This window comes from Hyposmocoma kahamanoa, unplaced genomic scaffold, assembly GCF_003589595.1.
Source record: "Hyposmocoma kahamanoa isolate Upper Pololo Valley unplaced genomic scaffold, ASM358959v1 116, whole genome shotgun sequence".
NCBI classification, from domain to species: domain Eukaryota; kingdom Metazoa; phylum Arthropoda; class Insecta; order Lepidoptera; family Cosmopterigidae; genus Hyposmocoma; species Hyposmocoma kahamanoa.
The window spans coordinates 1301411-1328470 of NW_020653391.1; the positions used below are offsets into that span (position 1 = coordinate 1301411).

Sequence of the window (27060 nt, forward strand, 5' to 3'; positions counted from 1 at the left end):
CGTAACGATTACATCTAGTTTTTTATGTATTTTTTTAAAACAACTAAATCACGGCTTTTGTTAGTGCAATCAGATCTAAGTTAAGTGCTGTGGTTCTCGTGATTTAGGAATGGTGCCATTGGATTAAGCGACGCCATTTAAAGTGCTTTAAAAACGTCAAATCGTTCGATTACACACTTTATTGCTCGCACACAACAACAAAAACAAGTACATAGACAACTTAGAACTTTTGTGAGCAAAGGCCGTCTTATCACTAAGGGCGATCTCTTCCAGACAACCTTTGAGGTAAAGCTTATCAGTTCAGGAGACGTATAGCGTGCCAACGGTAAAATTTTAAACGCGTATTGAAATAAAAACTAACATATTATTATCAAATATAGTACATTATTGCAGAGGTCGGGAAATAAGGGATCGCCGGAACTGGACAAGTTACATTACGAGATAAGCAATTCCCGTTCCTGCCGAGGCTTATATAGTAATTTTTCTCAAACAATGTGAGGAAATAATAGAAGATTTTTAAATGCACATACACATAATCCCGCACTAGGGAAACCATGACAGGCACACACATAGACAACCAAACTCACGAGACAAATAAATGTAGGCCATACAATTATTTCTCCCGACCCGGGATTTCTACATGGCAGACCAGCATGGCAACTCTTCGGCCACAGAGGTGTTAAATGGGGATCACTTTGATAAGCGAAAAATCAAGTTGTTCTGTGAACCTAACATTCGATACAGCTTCTGCGTACTTGGATGACAAAAATCCATGGGTTTACCCGTTTAGTTCTTGCAGGTAGTCTCGATCTAAGATGTTTAAATTAAATATTGTAATGATGAATGCATTCAAATGTATATTTACAAAGAGCAACCCCTCGAGTTTCTTGTTCATTCTTCTCATGGAAATCTGTCTTACGAATGAGCAGTCGAGTTTAATCAGTACGACGATTTCAAGTGTTACCTATTTGCGTACCTATGAAATTAAGATTATTGGACTTTCATTTTAAATAATAGCACAAAATTACAGTTTCACAGATTTCGAAGCGTTCATTCAGTAGGTACATACAGTTGATTCCATAAAGGAGAGTTAATAAAATTATTGCACCGTTCAATTTGCAATTGAGATGGGAGTGCGAAATAGACTGATTGTTAACATCCTGTATTAAAGGAAGGGTCCTTTGATAGCAAGGGCAGAGATGCGTCTTACCGAACAAGCCGACGAGGAAACGAATCAGCTGTTCATATCACTTACTAAACGCATTAACTCGGTAGTTGGTCGGTAGTGAGTTGCATAGTTAGAACCGAAGCGACGCGAATTGCGTTTTTTACAACATTATTACAAAGAGACCCAGAATGACATAACAGTGAACAAATAAATCAAGTAGCTGGCTGTGAAACCTGAGAAGTAGAGGAGGTTACACCAATAAGTCTGACTCTTAGGGTCGTATTCTAGAACTCTACTCAATGCTCAAGTCAGGGTTGCAATGGAGACACAAGCACTGGAAATACGACCCTAATAGCAGGTACTTGAGTATGATTTCGAGTGCTTTAAACCATACTCAAATCCTGACTTGAGCATTGAGTAGAGTTCTAGAATACGACCCTTAAATAAGACCGTTTCCACATGCTCCTACTGGTAGCAGCACGAGGATTAGTATGTTCTTTTGCTCCTATCGTGACGGTGTATCTAATAAATAGGTACAGTCAAGTAGAATAAAAAATACATTTATTATATATTGAACCAAAATGAAAATTATCTAATTTTATTTCCAAAAACTCATTTGAATAACGTTTAAAACTGCTGTTAGTATTAGTTCACTGTGTAGAAGCTAATAACATGATGCAATAGTATCTACACTGAAAAATACATACAAGTTCAGTGATAGAATATCAATTTTATAAATATATATATATAAGTGACAGTATATTACTATGCTGGATAGAGCAAACGATAGGCGTAGCCCAATTGGTAATGAAAATGTAAATTTCTAGACTTTTAATTTTACTTTGCAATTTTTCTAATCTCTATTTTTTTAATTTTACAACTTAAATTTTGATTTTTATTAATTTATTGTTTAACCCTTAATTCTTATTTCAACTCATTGGATGTTTTAAAATTATGAATTGTATTTTTCTACTATGGCCTACGACGGACTGAAATAAATAAAAATTAGAAAGAAAGAAAGAAGGAAAAAACATTTATATACCACAAAAGAAAAAAAAAGAAAACGAAAGACAACAGAACTTTTTTGTTTTTTTTCTTTGTTGTTAAAAATATATAAAAAAAATGATTAAATTAAAACATAAACTATTCACTAAATATAGAGATACTTTATGTGGTGCCAGCCGCGGTAACAAAAGGGTCACAAACTTCAGTATTTGCTGGAAAACGCAATGCGTTACCAGCACTGATTTTCAATTAGGACCCTAAGTGAATTATTATTATTACTTGGAGCACAAGATTACTAATCCTTTTGGTATTACCGGTAGGAGCATAAGGATTCATTAGAGCTCGTGTTCCTACCAATAGAGGGAGCTCCCAGTAGGAGCATGAGGAAAGGCTATTACATAGAACGATGATTACCATTAATCTTTTACGACTCAAGAGGAATCGGTTTCAGCCGGTTATAAAAAGCTTTAGATCCATGCAGTAAGGTTCAAATTTACAGTACAGCGTAACGGATTGTTACGAATTGTATATATACATACATAGTAAGATACGATGTGGTAGCTGCTAGAGTTTCCATTATGCTATGGTTACAAAGATTCGCTCCTATTCCGCGGCAATATAAATCGAGCTTTGCGAATTTCGTTTGCGATGAGGAATAATAAAATAAAACGCATAACTAATATACCAAATATACTGTTTTTAATCAAATAAATTACATTTTTAATTAAAATAAGAACCGACAAATTTTGTCCACGAGGTTGCTGATAATAATTTAATTAGTTCAATCTATTATTCAATTCAAATTCAATATAAAATTGCACTTAAAATCAATAAGAACAGATGAACATAATTTTGCTAAAACAAAACCATGCTTTGTGCGACGCTGGTCTCCGATAAAAATCTACAGGAATGGATAAGAAAAAAATTCAACGATTACAAGTCTATAGGCGTCTTCAAATTACACGCTTATAGAAAGCTGCAGTGGCGCCACTGTTGCGCGGCAGCCGCGCGTCAGTAATTTTAGTTTACTACACCTTATTTAAGTTAGGGACTTAGTACTGATAAAAGACTGCCCCACGTGATTGGTTGTTAGCAAATTAATTGGCTTTCACAACTGTGCGGAGCGGACGCGTGTTGTTTCCTCCTCCTCCCATTTACCATCTTATGACCTTGTCATTTTTATGAAGTAGTGCGAAAGAGAGCAGTCTATAGTAGGTCGCTAACTTTAATGTGTATAATTGTGAACGCGCATCACACTGGCGCACGTGTATCACGAGTGGCGATGCAACTGCGCTTTAAATTTTGCATGAAAATAAGTAGTGGCGCGGCTGAAGCGGCACAGTGGCGCCACTGTAGTGCTTCTGTAAGCGTCTAGTTTGAAGACACCCTAAATGCTTAAACATTATTCTTTTTTCAATTTTATTTTACAATATACAAGAATATAGTACGTACATTTAATGGTGAGATTATGTGGAAGGATTACTGCGCATAAACATTAAAAACTTTAGTCGATTTGTATAAATTCTTGTAATCACTGCGCAGCCAAGGTTTGTCTACATTGGAAATAAAAAAAAACCGATGTAAACAAACCTTTATGTGGAATTAGAAGGGATAATGTGGCTTGAAAAAGTATAAAAACTGTACAATGAACATTTTTTTAAGGACATATTACTGTTATCTACAGAGTTTTAAAAGTATTGTAATCTAATAGTTTAAAAAAATATGTACATATTCAATTAATTTTGAAATAGTTTTTATCATAAACTTAATAAAAAAAAACATTGTTACAATTTGGCAACACATTGCGTCAAAGATGTTACAATTTTCCCCGGATGTCACAAACATTTTTCACACCTTAAATCTCTCAAAAACCAGTAATTACAACACTTAAGTTTTTTTTAACTGATCGATAGAGATCTTGGATGATAACGAGATAATATTCCAACTATCAATTGTCAACCCACTCGATGCTGCATGTTCTCTACATAGAGATAGTTTTTGGTAGTTTTTTGCCAGTTAGAATATAATCTTTAAGGCGAAAAGCCGCACACCGGCTTCAAATGTGTCACAAGTCAAAAACATAATGGTCACATTTTTACTTGTCACGTTTAAAACGTGTCAGAAAATTGAAATTAAACAAGTGGTCAATCAGATAACAGCTGCCAAGTTGTAACATAGTTATGTCAAGCCACACGTTAGTTGCCGCTATGTAACAGTCGGTTGCTTAGGCAAGCCTGATGGATTGGATGATTTGGAAAACAGCAGATCCGCAGACTACGAAGATGAATAGAGCTAACAACCACGGTGCCACTGGATACTGCTCATCTTTTTCCTGCGGGACGAAAAGCCGTGAATTTGTAATAAATATATTTACGAAATATTATGATACTTTTACTAGCCACGTTGAGGCAACAGACGAAGGTTCGAGTCTATGAGGATTTTTCTTTGTGTTTGTGCGATCTTTGGGCGCGTTCCAATTATGTCGTAACGTTTTATTTACCGTTGGACGACTGTCGTGTCTAGCCTGTTCCTATATCACGACTATCTGTCGTGACGGTCGTGAACGTTTATTTCGTCGTTCAACGACTGTCGTGTCTAGATGTGCCCACTAGACCGTGACGACAATTTATCGGTTCACGGTAAATTTGTTAGTGTAAATTGGAATGTTTCAAAATTAAAAAAAAAAGGTATTTAATTAATAACTTTTGTAACAATAGTGAATAATTTAGTAGCAGAAGAGTTCCTTGTGAAAGAGTTCGTCCAGGGAGAAACTGCCACCTTACCTATTTCTGCCGCCATGCAGTAATGTCAGCATTACTGTGTTCCGGTGCTGGTGAAATTACAGGCACGTGGGACTTGTCAACTTATGTCTCAGGGTGACAGTTATGGACAGCTTACCATCAGGGGCACCCCTTGTTAGTCCCGTCTCTTGACATTATAAAAAAAAATAGTGTCGATAGCATTAACATTAGACATAACTGGTTGATGACTATACCACCTCAGGCAACCGTGACCATGGGACCTGTAAAGGGCTCGAAACGTTGGTATGTTTGAAAAACAAATATACGCGATTTAAATCCGAAAAATAGTTTCATTTCCTATATGTAACAATCGCGAAATCCTAAGAACTCGATATTAACCTTATGATTAAACACTTAAGGTGAACTTTTGACTGATTAAAGTTCGTTTTTCGTTTGCATTGCTTTTACCAGGTTTCAAGAAAAACGTCCGATAATTCAAATTTAGAAAAGGTACCATTGTGTAACTCTAACTTAATATTACCCTTATATCTAATGCGTTAAGATGTATATTTAGTAAGCAGTAGTGATTTTTTGGGCGAGACAAATTTCATAAAATAGTAAGTTTTTACAACAAAAAAAAAAATTCCGACTTCAAAAATGGACCTGGAATTAAAAAAATATAGTTACACACACATTCAACCTAGGCCCGCAATCGGGGAAACCCTGTGTTGCCATAGACACACACATAGACAACCATAAATTACACCTAAACTCACGAGAGAAATAAATGTACGCCATACAAATATTTCTCCCGGCCCGGGAATCGAACTTGGGACCTCTGCGTTGCAGTCCGGCATGGTAACCGTTCGGCCACGGAGGAATTACATCTATTTGCCAAGTTTTACTGAAATCGGTTAACAGAAAGTAGGTGAAATGCAATGAACCGGATTCATCCCCTAATTTGCTACCCTTAGAGGTGGAATATTTTCTTCAAATTTCAATGGGACTACAACTGAGGTACCTCCTCTTAAAAAAAAGTATTATCGAAATCGGTTCACGAAAGTTAAACGAGAACCTCCTCCTTTAAAGTCGGTTACAAATAAGACAACATAATTATTATATAAAACAAAGTCGGTCGATTCTTATTAACGTACCAATACGAAACCTTGATAATTTGTTTAAAAATGATTCAATAACAATTGAATAATTTCGATATGAATTCACTGCGTAGATGTAATGTTATTATTGTTATTTGATAAACACCTGTGGCATTGGATATCATTGAACACGTGTTTTGGAGTAGGCATTTTCTTTATATATAAATACGATACGCCATACAACATAATTGTTAAGAACCTAAACTACTTTTTCGGATTTAAATGCGTATATTTGTTGTTTAATGCCACCAGTTTGGGATCCAGTATTTCCTCTGATGAAAAATTATAAGCAGACATAAGACTGCAGTACTAATATTAATATTTTTGAATTTATTCTAATTACCATTAATAATTAATAATAAAATTCAATTAATAAATAATTTATAAAACATGAGGCGTAAATCGGAATGTCCTTTGGAAAATATTTCAAAATAAGGTAATTCATTAATAACTTTTGTAACAATAGTGAAAAGACAATTAATTTATATGTGAAAATAGGTACAGATTGTTTATGTTAACAGCAACAAAATAAGTATAATTTGATTGTGCTCAGTCAATAATTCATATTATGTGTAATTACACAACAAACATAATGAAGGGATATGTATTGTCTATTTACTAAATAATAATAACAAAAAAACCCAAATGCAATTTTTTTTTAAATTATTATGCTATAAATAACACATTTGTATTATGTCAGTCAGTAATTTAAACACGTTGATAGTTATTTGGATCAATATTATTTATAGTAAAATGTATCTAAGTGTAAACAGTATACGCGATAATGATAGAGCAATATCGAACTGGGCTGTAAGGTCGTGGTATCATTGTCAACCAACGGAAAAAAGTTATTACCATTTCAGTGACCAATAGTAGGAATGAAGTTTCAAAATGACCACTGTAAAAATATAATGAATTCCCGCGAAAAAATGTCAGAAAATTGAACTATTGAAGAAAAATTACAAAAAAAATTGACTATTGAAGAAAAATTACAATCAAGATCTGGCAATATGGTCAAATAGCCTGTCCTGAAGGACGAAAAAGTTTTACTACCAATAGTAAGATGGTGGTTTTTATTATGGAAGAGAATGCATAAAAATTGCTAAACTATTTATTACTCATAGAATATTTAGTCGTCAGTCACACACGTCAGTTACAGTCAGTAACACAACTTCACGGTACATATTGACACATTCTTGCAAATAATAATATATAAAAGAAACCGCTACATTGGTTTACTTCAGCTACTTTCACACTCTAATGACATACGGCATTATGTTTTTGGTTAATGACGCCGATATTGTCAGAATCTTTGTCCTTTAGAAATGTGCGGTTAGGGCAATTGAAAATCTGGCCACCAGGACGTCTTTAAGACACAAGTTTACGCAATTTACATAATCTAACATAATATTCATAAAAAGAATAAAGAATATAGAAAGACAATGAATATTTATTTTATTGAACAATAAAAATAGTCCAATAGTTTGTTATTATTATTGATGCAAAGATCGAACAAACGTAAAGAAAAATTGCCTCGACTTTATGAATTTCTCTATGTGATTGTTGCGGATCTTTCAACAGGTTTAAAAGGCTCTTTGCTGTAACGCCATCTGTGAGAACTTATAAAAGTTTCTTCACTCGACCAGGTACCATAAAGTTGATAGAAATATCGCTATATTAAATGGAGTACCATGATGTTTTTACTACGAAGATATTCAAAAATTTCATACAAAGATCGAATAAACTAAAAAAAATACCTCAACCTGACTGGACCTATAAATAATAATAACGAACTAGTGTGGAGTATTTTCACTAAAAACAAATAAATAACATGTTAGTAAGGACATCATGATATTCAATACAAATAAAATATTAAAAAACAACTGTTTTTGTTTTAGTAGAAACAATAGAACGGATGCAAATTTTTTAATCATTATTTGATTTTCTCACCTTCGTGGACTTTGGCACATTGCCTCTCATTGTGATGTTTTTGCTGGCAATCTCGTTGGCAATACGCATCCTTTGCTTGGGGGCCATTTTTGTCGATTAGTTATATATTTGTCCTGCAATAAAATAATAAAATTCAATACAACCGATAATAAAAAGCAATATTTCTACAAAACTAATTTAACCTAGGATTTCACTGTCAAATCAAGCACTACAACTGTACGTCGTTGTTGTGAAATACGTTAATTAAATAGCTGTAGAGCTTCTTGTGAAAAAGTTCGTACAGAAAAGTACTGCCACTATTTCAGCCGACAAGCAGTAATGTGAGCATTACTGCGTTCCGATTTAGAAAGGTAAGAGTGCTGGTGAAATAACAGGCACATGGGACTTGTCAACTTACGTCTCAGGGTGACGGGCGCAGTGGCGGTGCCTATATAAATCTTTGCGATTTAAAGCTGTGAATGAAACTGCAACTGTTATGTGCAGGCGTATCGCTTACCACCAGGCGCACTTGTTCGTCCTGTCATCCTCCTCCTCATCCTGGTATTATACCAAAACAAAATGTGACATAGAAACAAACAGACAAGTCGACACCAGAGGTATCAATTAATGTAAGGAACAAACCACGATTTTTCAGGTTTTTTTTAAATCTTTCTATAACTTTGTACTGTCTGCTTCAATTTTGATTGTGCCTCGAGTAAAGTTTCTTAGAATTTCCTCTTCTTTCATGAGTGAAATATTTAAGATTTATTTACACCGTGCTCGACGGATTACACTTAAAATATTAATAACGTAATGCACAACTAAACATCTTTTTTTAATGTAAGGTACATGCTATATTTTAAACCACTGGGCATTCCTAAATTTTAATAATACCAATCGATAGAGCGGGAACTTCCGAATCCAATGATATATGTAACTAATTTTCGACAAAATGTCACTTACGTTAATTGATACTGATGGTATCGAAATACCGAAGTCTCATCATAAGGGCAGTCGTTTAAACCCATTTTAAGCCCAGTACAATAATACGCAACAGTATGCCTGTAGAGAAATTCCTAAGATCTTCGGCCTAGATCTGGAGCTCCGTTGGTAAGAGCGGTAGCCACGTTGAGGCAACATCTACTGGTCGTGTCTAGTCGGACCGAAGGAATTTTTCTTTGTGTCTGTTCTATCTTTGTATCAATGATAGGGGTTCCTGTTTTAGCGTACGTTATCATTTCAAAATTATCTTGCTAAATAATTGTAACTTTTTATTTTAAAAAATCCGACTTCACAAGTTTGTGGAGTTAAATTTATTTGCCAAGTTTTATTGAAATCGGGTACCGGAAAGTGTGCGAAACCGGAATATTTTCTTCAAATTTAAATGGGCCCAATAGTGAGGTACCCTCTTTCCAACAAAAAAAAAAATCATCAAAAACGGTTCACAAATGCCAGAGTAATCGCGTTACCAAAATAAAAAAAACACAGTCGATTTATAACCTCCTTTTTCCTTGAAGTCGGTTAAAAAGCAACCTGTTGTCTGTAATAGTCTAATCGAGTTGGTGCAACACTAGTTCGGCTCTGCATTCTACTCGTCCCCGCGTAATTTTTTAGACAAACTTTTCGACCCGAGCTCATAAGTGATTTCTATAGTAATTAAAAAAAAATCTTATTGTCACTAACATGATGAAATTGAATCTTAAATACGTTTTTCGAAATCTCACCTAATATCGTCCATATTAAAAGTTTAAATCAGTGCAGAACGGATGCTTTGTTGTGACGTAATGTTGCCATTTCTTTCTAATTTCTGATTTATGAACGCCTGCAACTATCTTATTTTAATAAATTCCAATTCCGTTTTTTTTTATTTGACCATAAATATACGTATTTATCTACTTTTTAATACTTATTCAAAAGCTTTCCCTGGCGAATATGAAACAAACTTCATTATTGCCACAACAGAAAAACCATAAACCGTAATAATTAGGTAATCGGTACTGATTGCAAACAGTGACAAATCTATCATTATAACTAGTCAAGGGGAACTGTAATCGCTGATAAAAAATAAAGATCTGTTCATTACGGAGAGTGTGCGAGGGAATTGCACGAATTAATACCGCCTTCCCCTTTCCATCATCGGGGGACCAGGCGTAAGCTCGGGTTCGACCCTATGGTGGGGATATTCCAAGAATTCGCACGAAGCGTTACACATTTATATGGCGAACGGCTATGGAGTGGAATTCCCTGCCCGCAGACTTGTTCCCTGAATGTTATAATTTGAAACTTTCCAAGGCGAGAGTGAATAGGCATTATTTAGGTGTACGTGCTTCATCGTCGACCTCATCGTCGCTTTCCATCAGGTAAGATGGAATACAAACGCGCACTTATTTTTTTATTAAAAAAAATAAAAAGCCTGTTGCACATTTAAAAAAAAACTAAACATGGTCTGTATTGAAGTTATAAAATTGATATTTATTAGGACAGTACCACGGGGTTTGAGGTTAAGGTTAATATTAGGGATTTCTTCTTTTGTATTCAAATTAAACAGAATTAGAATATATGATTGCGTTCGAGAAAACGTGTTGATTGTTCCTACATGAATCTCAAATACGGGTAAACTAATTACTATATCAAAACACTTGAATAATAATATTTAAATGATTAAAAATTTATAAAAGTAAAATTAAATTAATTACACTAAATATTACATTGTTCTGAGAATATAATTCTAACCCACAGACACAACCACAAATTACACCCAAACTAACGAGAGACATAAATATAGGCCATACAAATATTTCTCCCAGCTCGGGAGTTGAACCCGGAACCTCTGAGTGGCAGATCAGCATGGTAACCATTCGGCCGGTAGTAGGCAGTCAATGTATAAAATTAATCTTATTTAAATACAACATGTAATTAAATAAGATTAATTTTGCCTAAACCTAAAAAAATCTTCCTTTAAACAGTATCTAAAGAAGTTCTTAACTTTCTAGGATAACATATTATTTATATTTGCTTACCTATTGACTAAATTTTAGTGAGTTTTAGATTAAGCATAAAGTTTGCTATACACAGACAACACTGTACTGCACAAAGGTTTAACAAAGACTGAAACCGAAATGCCTTGAATAATACTGTCTTGATTTATATACTTTGGTAATTAGTTAATTACGTAATAATTTTCTTATGAAGTCCTAAACATGACAGAGTATTTAGGTGTTTCATAGATGATTAATAGTTTAGAAAATGTACCTAATAACATATCACAATAATTGCAAAATGTTATAATGAGCAATTTTTTCAGAGTTAATATTAGTCAATATCACATACGTTGCTTTGGAGGGTTAGCGAGGCTTGCGCGAGATACTGCTATTCTAGAATAGAAATCTCGCACTCTATGTCGCTCTTGCACAAGTTGCCCTGGAGTGCAAGCCCTACTGATCCCAAAGTAAGTAACTAAAGCACTTGTGTTATGGAAATCGGAAATAACGACGGTACCACTAACGCCAACAGACAATGAGAAAAGTTAGTTTCTACATTGACCCGACTGGGTGTCGAACCCGGGACCTCAGATATAGCGGTGGCTTGAACAGCGGTGTGCAAGCCACTCGACCACAGGTCGTCAATGTAGTGTGTAGAAGCCCTTATATGTATCCCTATAGCCCTTTGTGTGTTTTGATAGTAGCCACTTGGTTATTTAGGGATGAGGTAAAAGAATGTACTTTTTTTTATTTAGACTTGCCTCTAAGGGGTTTTGTGATTTTCGTATTGCTTTATATTAAAAAAACTGTTCAAAAAGAAAAATATATAAATGATAGGCTGTTTTTAACACTAAGTTTCTGGGTGAGTTGAAAAAGGGGCCAATTGTATTCCATAAAATAAAAAACCTTTTTACCATAGGAGTCACTATGGAATAAAGGAAAAAATCAGATGTTTACTGCTGTAGTGTAGCTGCTTAAGATGTCCTGTAGAATTTATAAAAATTATAATTGAGGGAAACAAATAAAGAAGAATGTCAAAGTGAGCGGCAATAAAGTGGTCAGGGCTATACCAACAAGAGCACTTAAATAGCATGATGGGTCCAGAAGATATATCTTGCAAATGTTTAGAGATCCTGTATTTTTTAACAATAGGTAGCCTAGTGGTTAGCTGTATGAGGAATAGATGACAAAGAAGGTCTTCTGTTTGTTTCACAAGAGACCAATTTCAAAAACATACTCTTCTAAAATGGTTCCAGCTTGGGTGTTCTGGGTAGTGCCTAGAGTTTTTTTTATTATACCTGATGGTAAGCAATATGCCTGCCTATAATTGTTGCAGTGCCACTCAGAGCTTTAAATAACAAAGATTTTAGAGGCACTACCACTGCACCTATCACCTTGAGACATAAGTTGACAAGTCCCATGTGCCTGTAATTTTACCAGTACCATTACCTTTCAAACCCGAAATGAAGTAATGCTCACATTACTGCTTGGCGGCAGAAATAGGTAAGCTGGCAGTATTTTCACTTAGCAGTGACCTTATTTGGTACTCATAGTATTTCCTACTTTGAGACCAGGTTATTGGTGTGGTTACCTAGCACATCAATATTAGGCAAAATAGGCGCTTTGTTGTCGAGTTGCGAACTCCAGCCTGTTGCACCAAGTACCAAGTATTATATACTTAACATAGCGTACTTGCGTCGCCGTGTGAATAAGAGATGTGACGTTAATATGGTCTTATAAGTACATACCTCAAAATTGAATATCAATTTAACCAACAATGTACCGTGAAACTGCGTCACAACAACTTTCCCTAAACGTGTCTAAAATGTATTTACGTACGTGTAACCCACAATGCACCTTACTTACCGAATTTTTAGATAAGAAATTAAGAACGGAATATTTATTAGTTATCGTACACTTCTTATCGATACAGACAACAAGGTTACGGCAAAATAAATGTATTCGTGCAGGAAACACAGAATTTAACACAAAAACATGAAATATTGACTCAAGTGCAGTCGAACTTCGAAAGTTCTACAAAGACAAGGCCAGTTGAACTAATAATTTTATAGATGTTACATGTTATTTCAACATCTAACAAGTTATTTTCACGGCTATAAACTTATTTTACTGTGTAATAAGCGTAATTAACGAAGTAATAATCTAAAACCGTGGAGGATATTACGCTCGGTAGCAGTATTGGAATTTTTATAATGAAGATAATATTTGAAGCGAACACTTATGAGTTAATAATCGAAATATCTAAGTATTAAAATATTATACTCACAGTTATTGCCTAAAATTAAGGGCTTAGAAGCCGAACGCGCACTAATTTCGTGACACGTATGTAAAAAGTGAGCCGAAACGAAAGCCAAAACGTCAACACGTTTACGCTTTTGAACGTCACAACGCGCTTTATTATTTCAGTATTTACTTAATTTCTAAAGTAAATTGTACTACACTTTCTTAGTTTTTAACAAAAATATATATATCTATTGACGCAAAAGATGGTGGTGTAGATTTAAACATAAGCAATATTATCTCTTTTTTCGAGCTACACAAATTTGTTTATGCGCATGCGTGAAGTTGACACGCGTCAGTTTAGTGTTGCCATTATAAATTATTACCATTTAAACTGCGCTATCTAGTATAGAGTGGGAAAACTACGTCGCAATTATGAAATTAACAAGTACTTTTTATGACGTTGTGTAATGACTGCATAGTATCATAGTATTATTGGCAACTGTACCTAGATGGCGACACTATTCCGTAACTAACTAAAAAGTAATATAAAGTGAAAAACTATTTACCCAATTTCTGCTTTTGAAACGACCATTACATTACATTTTGTATTAACGTAATATGGTTTAGTAATGCATTTATATATTTAGAGTTTGTTCTTTGATTTTCGTGTTAGTTACAAAACTGTACATTTACCAATGTTATCAGATAATAAGGAGATGATAGGAGAAATTGTTTATATTGGTTCTAAGTAATACCTATTGAAAAGGCACGAAAGGACATTAAGCAGATTCACACAAATTACTCGACTGTTTTGTGTCTGCTATGATAAATTAATTGGCGTAGGTACATAATAAGTATTCAATATTTACTAGCTCCAGCTTTGAGCACATTTTGAACTTTGAATAGTTCTTAACAGAAGCCAATAGAGATGAGTTTAAATTAAACGCATGGTAGATATGATACGTAGTTGGGTTAGGCACTTATTACCGTATCAAATATGATCGGAAGGTAGATACATAGATCGCGTTTTGTACCTACAGACAGGTGTTCTGTGACAAGAGGTCTATTTGTCGTATAGACATATAGGTACTATTGTATTATTAAGTAGTAGGTACTTAGGTATATTATGTAGTATTAATGTAATTCGGAACCTTAGAAGCTAAATGTTCCTATAAGTACAGTCAAGAGCACGACAAGCTTGACACTTTGTACTTTGGACCGTTCTTATCGTAAGCGGCATAGAGTTGGATTTAGTATGTCTTAAGTGTAAAGCTTGACGTGCTCTTGACCCTGTGCAAATGTGTAAATAGCTAGAAATTTACACAAAAAAATGACAAGCAACAGCGCATCAAGCTATCACTTTTTAACCGACTTCAAAAAAAAGAGGATTTTTTTGTTGGAAAGAGGGTACCTCAGATCATCTTCAAAATTATACCTATAGTGGCGAACTAGGGGATTTATGACATTTGAGGTTGGTTTTTTTAGCACTCTGTACTATTTTGTTCGAATATCGTCTCCAGTGCAACGGAACAAGATCCGTTAATGTGTACCTTGATGTGTTGTCATCTGTACCATTAAATGTTTGTACCTAAATACGCGTACTTACAACGTAAAGGTGATACAATATACCTAGTAATTTATGATCTAAATCTTCAATGTTTATTCTTCTTTGCAGATACGAAAGCACTTTGCTGAAAATAACTCATATATCCTATCCATATTTAGTATGTAAGTAAGTAGGTGCCTACTTCTTCTATTCTCGTAAAATCAATACATATTCGCACAATATCATCGAACAATCCTGAAACAATCAAGTCAAAATAAACAATGCGAACAGAAAGAGATAGACAACACCCTTCTCGTATCAAAAAGAGACAACAATATTATCTTAAGGATAAGGACATGATAATCAGGTGTCAATCTGCCAACCAATCAGAGTGTGGCGTGATCCTGGAGGGTGATCCTTGAGCGGTGATTGGTGGAAACAGATAACGCCTTTGAAGGGTAACGCCTACGAAGAGAATCCATTTGAATTTGAAAATCGAAGGGAGGATGTCTACAACGATGTTAGAGACAAAAGGCTAGCACACAAAACGAATTTAGAATCTCGGGCAGTTTTTATAAAAATATCGCCTACACTACCACATTTTAGGTCAAATTTGAATTAAAAATTGAAAAACGTACCTACCTAGTTATTTCCGCAGATAACACGCTACAATATTACTTAAATGCCAAGTAGAGAATTTTCCTTTTTTTATGATACCATACGAACCCATGGTGTAATAAAGTTAGATCTGCAAAATGACAATTTTTCAGGAAAGACATTTGAAAATTCTACGAACGAAATTAGTTCATATGTTCCGACTTAGAAGGGTAAGTAAAGGTGCTGGTGAAATTACAGGCACATGGAACTTGTCTACTTATGTCTCAGGGTGATGGGCGCAGTGGCAGTGCCCTTCAGGTCTTTGCGATTTAAAGCTCTGAGTGGCACTGCAACTGTTCAGGAGCACGACTTATTCGTCCCGTCACTTGATATTACTTTTTTTAAAGTTTTTTATGCATTAATAGGATAGACATAAAATTTCGCATAATAACACATAGGGCGCACTATAAGTTTCCGGAACTGGCCACTTACATAAACAATATTTAAAAAGTAATTATAACATTTGAAAATGGAAGTCTTTGGCTGTACAGTTTGTTTCATCTGACTGTCACTTGTTTTTACATTGTGGCGTTATTTTAGAAATATATGTCTACATCACCATGGATTTAACTCGTGAAAATTTTCGTACTTTCAGTTTTCGACTTTAAGTGTAATTTAACAGCTCAGCGGAGCTTCCCTGGGTTTCAAACGGCTTTTGGCGATGAAGCACCATGCAAGACGACTATTTATAGCTGGTTTGCAGAATTCAAACGCGATCGTGTGAATCTCAGTGACGAATTATACGTGATAGTAGCCCGGCCACTGCTGCGAACAACAAAAACATCGATGCTGTGCGCCGTACAATCAAAACAGACAGGCATATGACATACTATGAGATTCGGGCATCTTTAGGCATAGGCATAAGTCAAATACAATCAATACTACACAAACATTTGGGTGTGAAAAAGCTGAGCTCTCGATGGATCCCATACAATTTGACTGAGGTTCAAAAAACGGGTCGCGTCACTTGGTGCAATGCCATGCTTACCAGATTCAACGAAGGGGTGTCAAATTTGTTGTGGGACATAGTAACAACATAATGAGTGAGAGCAAATGAGAATGAGTAAAAAAAACTTGATTTTGTAGTTACAATCCCACAACATAGCAGCAATTGAGCGTATGGGTCTTTCGAGATGAGCCGAAACCAACCAAAGTGGCGCGCGTGCAAAGTGCCTCTAAGCGGATGATTGCTTCTTTTTTTAATAAAACTGGACATGTGGCTATTGTTGCTTTAGAGAATCGTTGCACCGTGAATAGTAATTGGTACACGACCATTTGTTTGCCGGAAGTTATTAACGAACTCCGTAAAAATAACCGTAAACGCCGTATCATCTTGCACCACGATAATGCCAGTTCTCACACGGCCAGACAGACAAATAAATGAATTTTTGAAGGTGAACAACGTTGACCTTATGAGCTATCCCGCGTACAGTCCCGTCCTGGCACCTTGTGACTTCTATTTATTTCCAAAAATTAAGATATAGTTACACGGTGAACAATTTTCATCACCTGTAGAGGCTGTCGAAGAGTATGAAAAATATGTTTCAGAGATTATCACGGACAAGTGGCATAAATGTTTTCAAAATTGGTTCATTCGTATGAAAAAGTGAATTAACGATAGGGTAAAACCGGGATAGATGCCCCACTTTTTGAAAGGGCCTCCTAATTTAAAAATTATTAGTTAACCATGAACAATTCCTATGGATATAACTAGTCTAATATTTTACATTACATTAATACTTGATTTTATTCATCTAACATTTACTGATTTTCAAGAAATTGACTTTTTGCAAACCTATTTTTTTGAGGATAGATGCCTACCTATATGTATAGACGCCACACAATGAAAATACTAAGAAGGATAGATGCTCTTTAGAATAAAATAGTAAAATTTTATTAAATAAAATGTTTTATTTGTAATCTTTAATATATTGTATGTACATATTACATCTTTAATAATAAATATATATGTATTTAAAGTTACTACCTACTTCACATCGTATTTTTGTAGCTATCAAAACATTCTATATAAAAATGTTCGCTGTTTAAACTGTAAATAATAATTTGTCTTTTTGGTACTTTTACTTACTTTTAAACTATTATCATTTACTTGTCTTTCACTAAAATAATGTATTTTTTTATTTACTTTTCCTAACTTTCTTGTCTTGTCCTTTGCCCCTATCTAATACCTATACCGCGAAATATCGAGTCGTCTATCCTATACGATATGGATAGATATCCTTTTATCATATAACTAAGCTATATTCAAAAGAGCGATTATTGACACCTAGGTGCGCAGTTAATGAACCAGTGTATAGGCAACTATTATATTTTTATTATAAAACAAAAATAAAACGGAAATTATCATAACTTACAAAATTATGCGACAGTAAATACTTGCGTCGGAAATTTTGAACCGTTTATCATGTTCGTCGCGGAGATAAACGCATGCACAAGTCAAACGCGTCTATTCCACACGAAGCCCTGCAGGAACTTTGGTGAGTGGTGTTTATACTCCTTATTTAAACTAATTATTCTTGAAAAAACAAATATACGCGATTTAAATCCGGAAAAATAGTTTCATTTCCTATGTGTAACAATCGCGAAAACCTAAGAACTCGATAATTACTCTTTGTTGCGATTTGGGGAAATTTGGTTTTTTGAAAACGAGGCACCTACCCCACATCTATCCCGGTTTTACCCTAACGGAGAATATTTTAAGAAACAATAAATTCATTTCTGACCATTTATGGTATTTTTGTCTTATTCATTCTGGAAACTTATAGTGCGCCCCACGTACGACTAGGTATACATAATTTGTTTCATTGAGTTCATATTGTTTTTAAGCGTTTGATGTGATAAAAGCAGTTATGACGTATGGTCACATGTGGTTTTATTATATCAAGGGTATATATAAGATAATTAAATAAATAAGATATTGCGATAAAGAAAGCTTAGACTTGACACTGTTTTGGTTTTCCAATCCTTGATTAAATTTATAACCATCTGTTGGCAAATAAATTAATTGAATCAAATTATGTAGGCGTAACATGATCAGTGCTTTTATAGATAGTGGTTAGGTATGTAGGCGAGCAATGCCTCAAATTATAGTTATAATTTTAAAAATAATTTTATCCATCCTTAGCTTCAATCAAGTCAATTTATCAAGATTTGTAATAGAAAGAATCAAAACGTAGTTCAATTCGTTACTTACAATTATTACAAATTTTTGAACTTCTTTGAAATATTGAGAAGAATAATCAAAGGCTTTTTCGTTCACGCACATGTATCTTACGCATTTCAACACAAAAAAGGGAAGGATGCTTGTGCGAATCCCAAAGATGCTCGGCGCCAAGCTTAGCAAATATTTTCATTACCCGTCTGCGACCTAAAATAACGTTGTTACAAGTGAAAGTCACATAGAAAGTGGTTCTTATTAAAATAGAATGTGTTAGTCAGTTTAATAGGCTAATCTTTGTCAAAGAGTTCGTATAAGGTAGTACTGACGCCATATCTATTTCTACCTTCAAACTGTAATGTGAGCATTTCTGCGTTCGGTTTTGACGGGTAAGAGCGTTTGCGTACAACGTCCTCTTCGTATCTGTTCCGAAACCGAGAAATGACGGTCCGAAATGTCACAATGATAATTTTATCTCTAGGTGTACAAGCGATATTCGTATTTCTCGGATTCTAAGACCAATTAAGTGGGTCCGAGTTTCCCAGATTTGTACAGTGTCGGATTCGGAATTTATGACAAATAAACAACAACATGGCAAACAATTTAAAGAACAAACCATGACAACAAACTCAAATGATGCCCAGTTACACGAGGAGTAAGTTTTCGCGCGGCCTGTACATTAATGGCGAATCTAAATTCTATTTGCTAGGCAACAATATTTAAATTCCTCTGAATAATACATCCGCGCTGGCCGCCGCTTTGACCAAACTCAAGCCAGACTCGCCCGCGTGTCCGGGACGATCATTTAAGTTAAAACGTAAAAGTTAAATGAATAGACCGTATTTTGCCATGACAGTTAGACGCACGCGGTCGCCCTAAAGAGATAGAATAGAATGATGGTAGGTATACTACTTATATATTAACCAATCATTTTTTAATAAGGTTTACGGCCCAATTTAACCAATCAGGAGGCCGTAGAGCGTTTGAGTAGCTTCGTATTTGATATTTTTCATCACACTTGCAAGTAAATAGTACCTTCCTACAGCCATGGTCGGAAATGAGAAGAAAAGACCCTAGGGTTTTATTTGGGGCATTATTGTCCAGTTAGCCTGTATGCAATCATACTGTTTACGTGCAAGTATGATGAAAAACATTTATTTCGCGGGCGGTACGCGAATTACGAACTCCGAAAGACTCGACTCCGAAAGCCATCGGTCTTCGACCTCGGGCTTCTAATAGTCTCGTTTGTAATTCCTTATTTATTGTCCGTAATGCCAATGTACCATTAATTAGCAAAAATACGATGTTCTTTTTTTGAAACTCATTAGGTATGAAATTTTTCACGAGTACCGTAGACAATAGAATTTCGATTCAGAGTTGAAAAGAGCGCCTTTGTGATATTATGGTTTACTAAATTATAAGATCTCCAGGTTTATTGTTCATCACTATTTTTGCTAAAAAAATACTATTCTTAGGAATGAAACTATTTTTCCGGATTTAAATCGCGTATATTTGTTTTTTCAAACAAACCGATTTTTCGGGCCCTTTACAGGTCCCATGGTTACGGTTGACTGTGTCACGGTTGATTGACACAGTTCATTTCCTATGTATAACAATGGCGAAAACCTAAGAACTCGATAAATACTATTCTTCTTAGAAAAAATTACATTTTCATTAATATAAACAATTTGAAATACTGTGATATGTACGACACTGTACCGTATACTACTACTAATTATTGTACAGTAGATAGTATGTACACTGTCTCTATCACGTAAGAAATCTTACACAAACCAAAGTGCCCTTTATTGCGTAATAAATAACGTCAAATTCTTCCCTTACAATGAGTAAATGTAAAATAAAATAAAAAATTATGGCGTTATCTTTTTTGTTTGTTGTCGTAGGATATAAGGACAAATAAAGATAAAACGCGGCGAGTGGAAAATCTTTTTAAAGGAAGCCGAACGCGCCGAAAGGTAAATGTTGCGTTCTAAGTAGATCATTGTAAACTTTGGTGATAAATATCACTAAGTAGTTGCTTTAAGTATAATAGATTCCAATTTTAATCTAAATAGGTACATACTGGTAACCAAAAGCAATTTTTTAACGTTTTCGTAGTTAGAATAAAAATAAACAATACAACATTTAAAGTAAACTACTGCCGCCATAGTTAAAAGTACACTAGTGAAAAAAATTTAAAACCGAGAAAATAATGTTTAAAGAAATGAAATTTAAAAAATATTTAATTTTCTCTTACGGTAACTTCATACCTCATCCACTTGGGAAAAAATAAAAATTGTGACAGGTCGGCCTTTTTTGCTGATCACGGCAGTATCTATATATAAAACTTTTTTAAAATGCTACATACAATTATTTATTATATAATAATATATTAATTTCAATTAACGGCGGCAGAATAATTGCTTAAAATTGTATCTAAGAAGAAGTAAAAGTATCAGTAATTTATTGGTTTTCAGGATTCACCTAGTAAGTATTCGATGTTGGAGATATCTTACCATGTATAGATGGGTATCTTTTCAATTAAATATTATTAAATAAGATACCCTAAACATCACACATACCTAATTTAATTTATTAAAAATAATAATTAAAAAGAAACCTTAAACGAAAACGACTCGAGGTGAGCCTTATCGAAACTAGACCAACCAAATTAAACGCAATGAAAAAAATGGCATCTGTTAAACACATCTTTGTGAACCACAAAGTATAGATAATATGGATAAAATCTCTCAAAAATATTACACTTGGATAATTCATAATAAGACAAAAACGAATTTTATGTTATCTACCAACTTTTTATTCACATCTCGTTAAAGTTAAACGTTCTCTACTGTTGATAGTTAAGGGTTTATTCACAAGTAAATATAAGTTTGTTTTTATAATTAAATACGTTTTGTGTGGTCGGGTACCTTGCTCTACTTGTCAGAATTCCGATCATCCGGAAAGTGAGGAATTTTATAAAGTGGCAATGTTGCTGCTCTAAAAAAAATTCTGGTAGTGTTTAGTCTGGAAGTTGCCAGTCTAATGTGTTAATAATTCGTACCCTTGGCGAAATAAAGCCACATGTGATCATATTTCAAAAGAAAAAAGAAAGAAAGAAAAGATATTTATTTGGCCTAGTTACAAATTAAGAAAAAAAGCAACAAATACACTTGTTTCTCCCGTCACTTAGTATGATAAAAAAAGTCATGCAGCTGGTGGTAAGCGACACGCCTGTCCATAACAGTTGCAATGCCACTTAGAACTTTAAATCACACAGATCTGACGGTCACTGCCACTACGCCCGTCATCCTGATACAGAAGTTGACAAGTCCCATGTGCCTGTAATTTCACCAGCTTCCTTAATAATAATAATAATAATAATAATAATATCATCAAATAGTTAAAAACATAAAGTAAGTTCTATACAACAGACAACAATAATTACACAATTATAGGCGACGACGCGACGAGCTTGCGGCGACGTGCGCCGGCGCCGGGGTTGCGTGCACACGAGTGCGCGGATTATCCCTCTACTTATAAACGGTGTTGCTGGGTATTGAACAAATTGTTTTTGCTTCAAAATGGGTGTGTGATGGGATTTGGCAGGTTAGCGATAAACAGTGGTCAGTTAAAATGAATTTTGGGTATGTTTTGAGGTTATTTTTGTTAAGATTAGCGTTTAATGTTATTCTTTTTGTAATATAACAGATATTACGAACAGCTGTGTCGAAATTTGCTTCCATGCAACATAAGTTTATTTCATTGTTGAATGTCACAATAATACGTCTATCAAGACCCATTTGAAGCCTCTGAGAAAGATTTCTTAGTCAAAATCAGTCAAATCATCAAGAAAAGTGAAGTCATTCAAAGGCAAACTAGAGCAAAAATTATGAATCTCTTATACCAACCTCGTTGCCATAAAGTAATTTATAAGAATAACTGCTTCAACATGTGTATAATTATTTACAATAAATTACCAAACGAAATTAAATTGTTACAAGGACATACTTTTAAATTAAAATTGACAAAATGGCTTTTGACACATTGCTTCTATAGTAATAAAGAATACTTAGAATTTACAAATTCATTACATTAATTAGAAACTATAGAGACTAAAGAAACATTGAATCCCATTAATATTTGCACATCTGCTTGCAGGTTGAATACAATGTACCTAATTTTACTTAAGACCTTTGTAATTACTGTATTCTGGCAAATAAACGTATTCTATTGTAATCTATTCTATTCTATTCTAAAGATAATTCATAGGTAAGCAAATTACACTTGAAATCGTTATACAGGTTAAACTCTAACACTCATTCGTAAGGCAGAACACCCTGAGAAGAATGAGCAAGAAACTCTAGGAGTTGCTCTTTGTAAATATAAATAACACATTTATTATTTTCAATATTTATTACAAACATCTTGTATTGAGAATACTTGCAGGAGCTTAACGAGTCACTACCATAGATTTCATCCGAGTACGCAGAAGCTGTATAATAACCTTTAGTATACAAAAGTTAATTTCCCAAATTGGTCCTTCTGGGAATCTAATAGGGACGTCCTCTATTTTTTCTATTTTATTCTAATTTTTACCGCATTAACATCCTCTTGTATAATTGTTATCAACTTATGACGATCCTTGATAGAGAATGATATTTGTTATGTAATTTAATGACAACAATATTATATAATGAATTGTTAATTTTCTAATTATTGGGCATTTTTCTTATAATTTTCATTTTTGTCTGACGATCTCAATATAATTTCTTATACTTTGACATGTAGTGCAATTTATAATGTAATGTTATATTTGGGAAATAAATTAATCTGAATCTGAATCCTCGCCTAGTCTATAAAGAGTGTCTGCACGTAACGTATTGAATCTTTATTTGTTACCTTATTAAATATCAAATTAGAAAAAAATCTTTATTTTAATTATGGCAAAACTTTAGTAAAGATTTACTAAACAGTTATTAGCATTGTACCTACTCACTAGTTCAGAATGTCTCAGGTTCAATTTCTAGTACCTATTTTCAGTTAATTGAATGTTTGGCAGTTACCTTTTAGTAGTACATGTTACTATGAAAACTCTTTCAAATCAAATCAAATCAAATCATTTTATTCGTCATCATGGGTACAATAAAGATGATAACATTTATTTTATGGTCGCCATGACGTACCATCTAGGCATACGAATTATACTATTATTATTAATTATACTTGTCCAATACTTCCAAATAATAATAATAAAATAACACTAATAATTATCATTAAATAGTCATAAACCACTGATTATAGGCTTCCTCCTTCACAGGACCAAGTCTTAAAATAATCTTTAATACAACGAAATGAATAAGATAACTACCATATCACTGGTTAAAAGTATAACTAGCCATCCAATAGGTACCTCACACTGCGCGGCACAAAAAGCGCAACCCTCAGACAATACGGCATACAATACGGCATCGTGCGGCACAATGAGGCGGTTTAAGGCACATCGGGGCATATTGCCCGCGTTAGCTCATTTGATTCTGAAATTCGATATTTTATTACGGCTTTGTTTAAACAATTGCGTAAGTGATTGTATTGGGGAGTGCACCTTGTGGATGGGGATGGTAGTATGTTGAAGGGGAAACAACCATGTAGTTCAGTCAGTAGTTAAATAGGTAGGCAATATTAAGTATTTTTTTAAATCACTGTTTTTAATTTTTTTATTGAATTGATATTCAATTATTTTTATGAGAAATCACTCCACCAGTTTGTTATAATTATTAATACAAAGATCGAACACTCAGAAAAAATTCGGTCCGGCCGGATTCGAACCGACGTCTTCTAGCATGCCGTGCCAGACGCTATACCAACTAAGCCACTAATCAAATATCAGAATGGTAACAATCAAATAACGATACGATCTTTCCAATAATGATATTTAAAAATATGATAACTGGCATAATAAATTATTTGACGATTTCTTCTAGAATAGCACCCTATTGCATGAAGCAGTCGTCCATCCAGCCAGTATTGAGCGAGGCATACATTCTGTGCCCCCGAGGAGAGGGGGACAGATATCACGTTACAGATAGCTCTTGTTATCGTCTACTCTCCTGGTACTCCATACATATTTGGGGGTAGTTTTGAATGCCACAAATAGAATTTTGGTAGTTTGAGTGTATAATATTCTTGTGTTGGTGAAAAATATTGGTTTTTATATAAAAAAACTAAATTTTCAATCTAGATTAAGTTGGTAAGTTCAAAGCACTTACTTTAATTAATTACAATCTATTTATTTATCTATCTACAGTGTGTGTTATTAGCGTCGTTTCGTCAAAATTTAATTTAATTGCAGTGCTTAATTATTGATTTATTTTTTTATATAAGTACATAAAACAGATTGAGTTCAACCAATGATCTTAAAAAATTCTTAAAAAAGGATTTAACGCATAATACAATATTGTATCACATATAAAGTGTTTTGAACTAAATCCAACAATATCAACGTACTCGATTGAAGTCTGATTAAACCTCAATCCAAAATTATGTGTACACGAGTTATTTAGACAATTAAGTAACTCAGTAAATTCAATTGTTTAGTTCCTATATCAAATTTAAAATCAAATTAAGTAAGTTTTTATGAATGAATGAACAAAATGGATGACTTGAAAGATAACAATAGAATAGGAAGGTTCTATCGTTGTCGGTAAGAAAAAGACAAACGATTTAATTTTAATTAACCGACGAACACATAGAAACCGTTCCATGACATGGTCGCACGACAGTGCAACCGGCAACTCCGGCACTAGCCCAGAGAGCTAGTAAAGGATAAGTCGCCTTTCCCTTATAAACAAAAGATTCATAGGGAGTGTTAATATAAACGAAACTTATGTAGAAAAGATATGGGAGCTCCGCTAGATATGTTTAATATAGAAGTAAAGAAATTAGACATCATAAAATTAAAGATAGAAAATTTTATAGAGAATGGAGTCCTTTTTGTATGATATCAAGTGATGGGACGAACAAGTCCTGGGCGTGGTGGTAAGTGTCTGTCTTTGCACAAAATACAGGAAAATTTTATTTCTTTATATAACTAAGCTCATACTTTGGTGTTAGAAGCCTGCTTTCTGGTTATTGTAGGAATTGATTCCAATATATTACACCCTTGGTGTAATAAGGCCACATCTACAAAATGAAAACATTTCAAATACATTAATTGATAGCTTTTTATGCTTAAAATAAAATTTCATATAGGGTGAGGTGGGGTAGAGGAACACCGGGGGAAGAGGGGCTTGAAGCATTAACTCGTAATAATTTAAAGAGTTTAGCACTATAGTTTATTAGTCGATAAAACAGAGTAACAAATTAGTTTAAATGATTTTAAAGAGATGTCGCTACGATGTTCCAAATCCAAAAGGCGGCAATAACAACTTTGACATTGAATAGATAATGTGCTTAGTAAAGTAAGTTAACTTGCATTGGCCTTACAGGGCTTATGTTGGATCGTGTAATAACTTTAAGACCTTTTTCTGTACCTCATAATGCAATAAATGGTATGACTACGACTATGACAGTTGTGAGATTTTGAGAATACGAGGTATAAGTTACCTTTATAAGAAATACTATGACAGTTCCGTTTACTCCATCTTTTCCGGGAATGGAAACGTTAGCACAATTTGCACGTTTTCGACAAATTCATCATAAGTATTGAATTTAGCATAATTATTGTTAAAACGGTTTATTCTTAATAGTTCCATGTACTCAGTTCCACGCGTAACATTTGTAACCCAATAGTGTCATATATTGAACAAGTGGGAACAAATTTAATGTTTTTATCTTTATTCCCATTATCCAGTTTCCAAAAGCTGCACATCGTTGTTTACCATTTTTCAAATGCGATTTGTATACAGGCCAGAAAATTATTTATAAGATTTGGATAAAAACAATTATTTACGATAAATTGAGGCATGTAAAGTTGATAAACAAAGGCAAGTGTATTAATTTTAGACGCCATTTAGACGTTTGTCCACTAATCAAGTTTTATATTAATTATATACATAACTACGTTGAAGGAGCTAATTCGTGCACATTGTTGTCCATAGTGACGTGGAGTAAAATTTACGGATGTATAATTTTACGACACAACTCGACATTTGTTTTTGAAAATTCGTCACTTACAGGATCGCTGTCCAGCAAAACTCAAACTCAATGCAAAACAAAGCAGTTTTGAATTGATGATATATTCTATAAAAAAAATTATTTTCGTTTTATTAAAACTTTTTAATCTGCTGTCCCTTGCAAGACTAGTTAACTTATAGATGCGACTCGTATTTGATTATATTTTACTGTAATCTGTCAAAACGGCCGTCATGGCGCGCCGGTACTGTAGTCTTATTAAAGAATTTGTGTGTTCTTTCTAGAACTCAAAACATTTGGTTCAAAATAAAGTGTGTTCTT

General features: G+C 34.0%; 1 protein-coding gene across 1 annotated transcript; it reads right to left on the minus strand.

Moving 5' to 3' along the window:
• Nucleotides 1–3078: 3078 nt before the first annotated feature.
• On the minus strand, nucleotides 3079–13304 carry LOC113239814 (stress-associated endoplasmic reticulum protein 2). The gene is made up of 3 exons (XM_026476955.1): nucleotides 13269–13304; nucleotides 8022–8134; nucleotides 3079–4505 (listed from the first exon to the last, which is right to left on the minus strand). Exons 2-3 carry the CDS (start codon nucleotides 8106–8108, stop codon nucleotides 4398–4400), a joined length of 195 nt encoding a protein of 64 aa, XP_026332740.1. The 5' UTR covers nucleotides 8109–8134; nucleotides 13269–13304; the 3' UTR covers nucleotides 3079–4397.
• Nucleotides 13305–27060: the final 13756 nt, after the last annotated feature.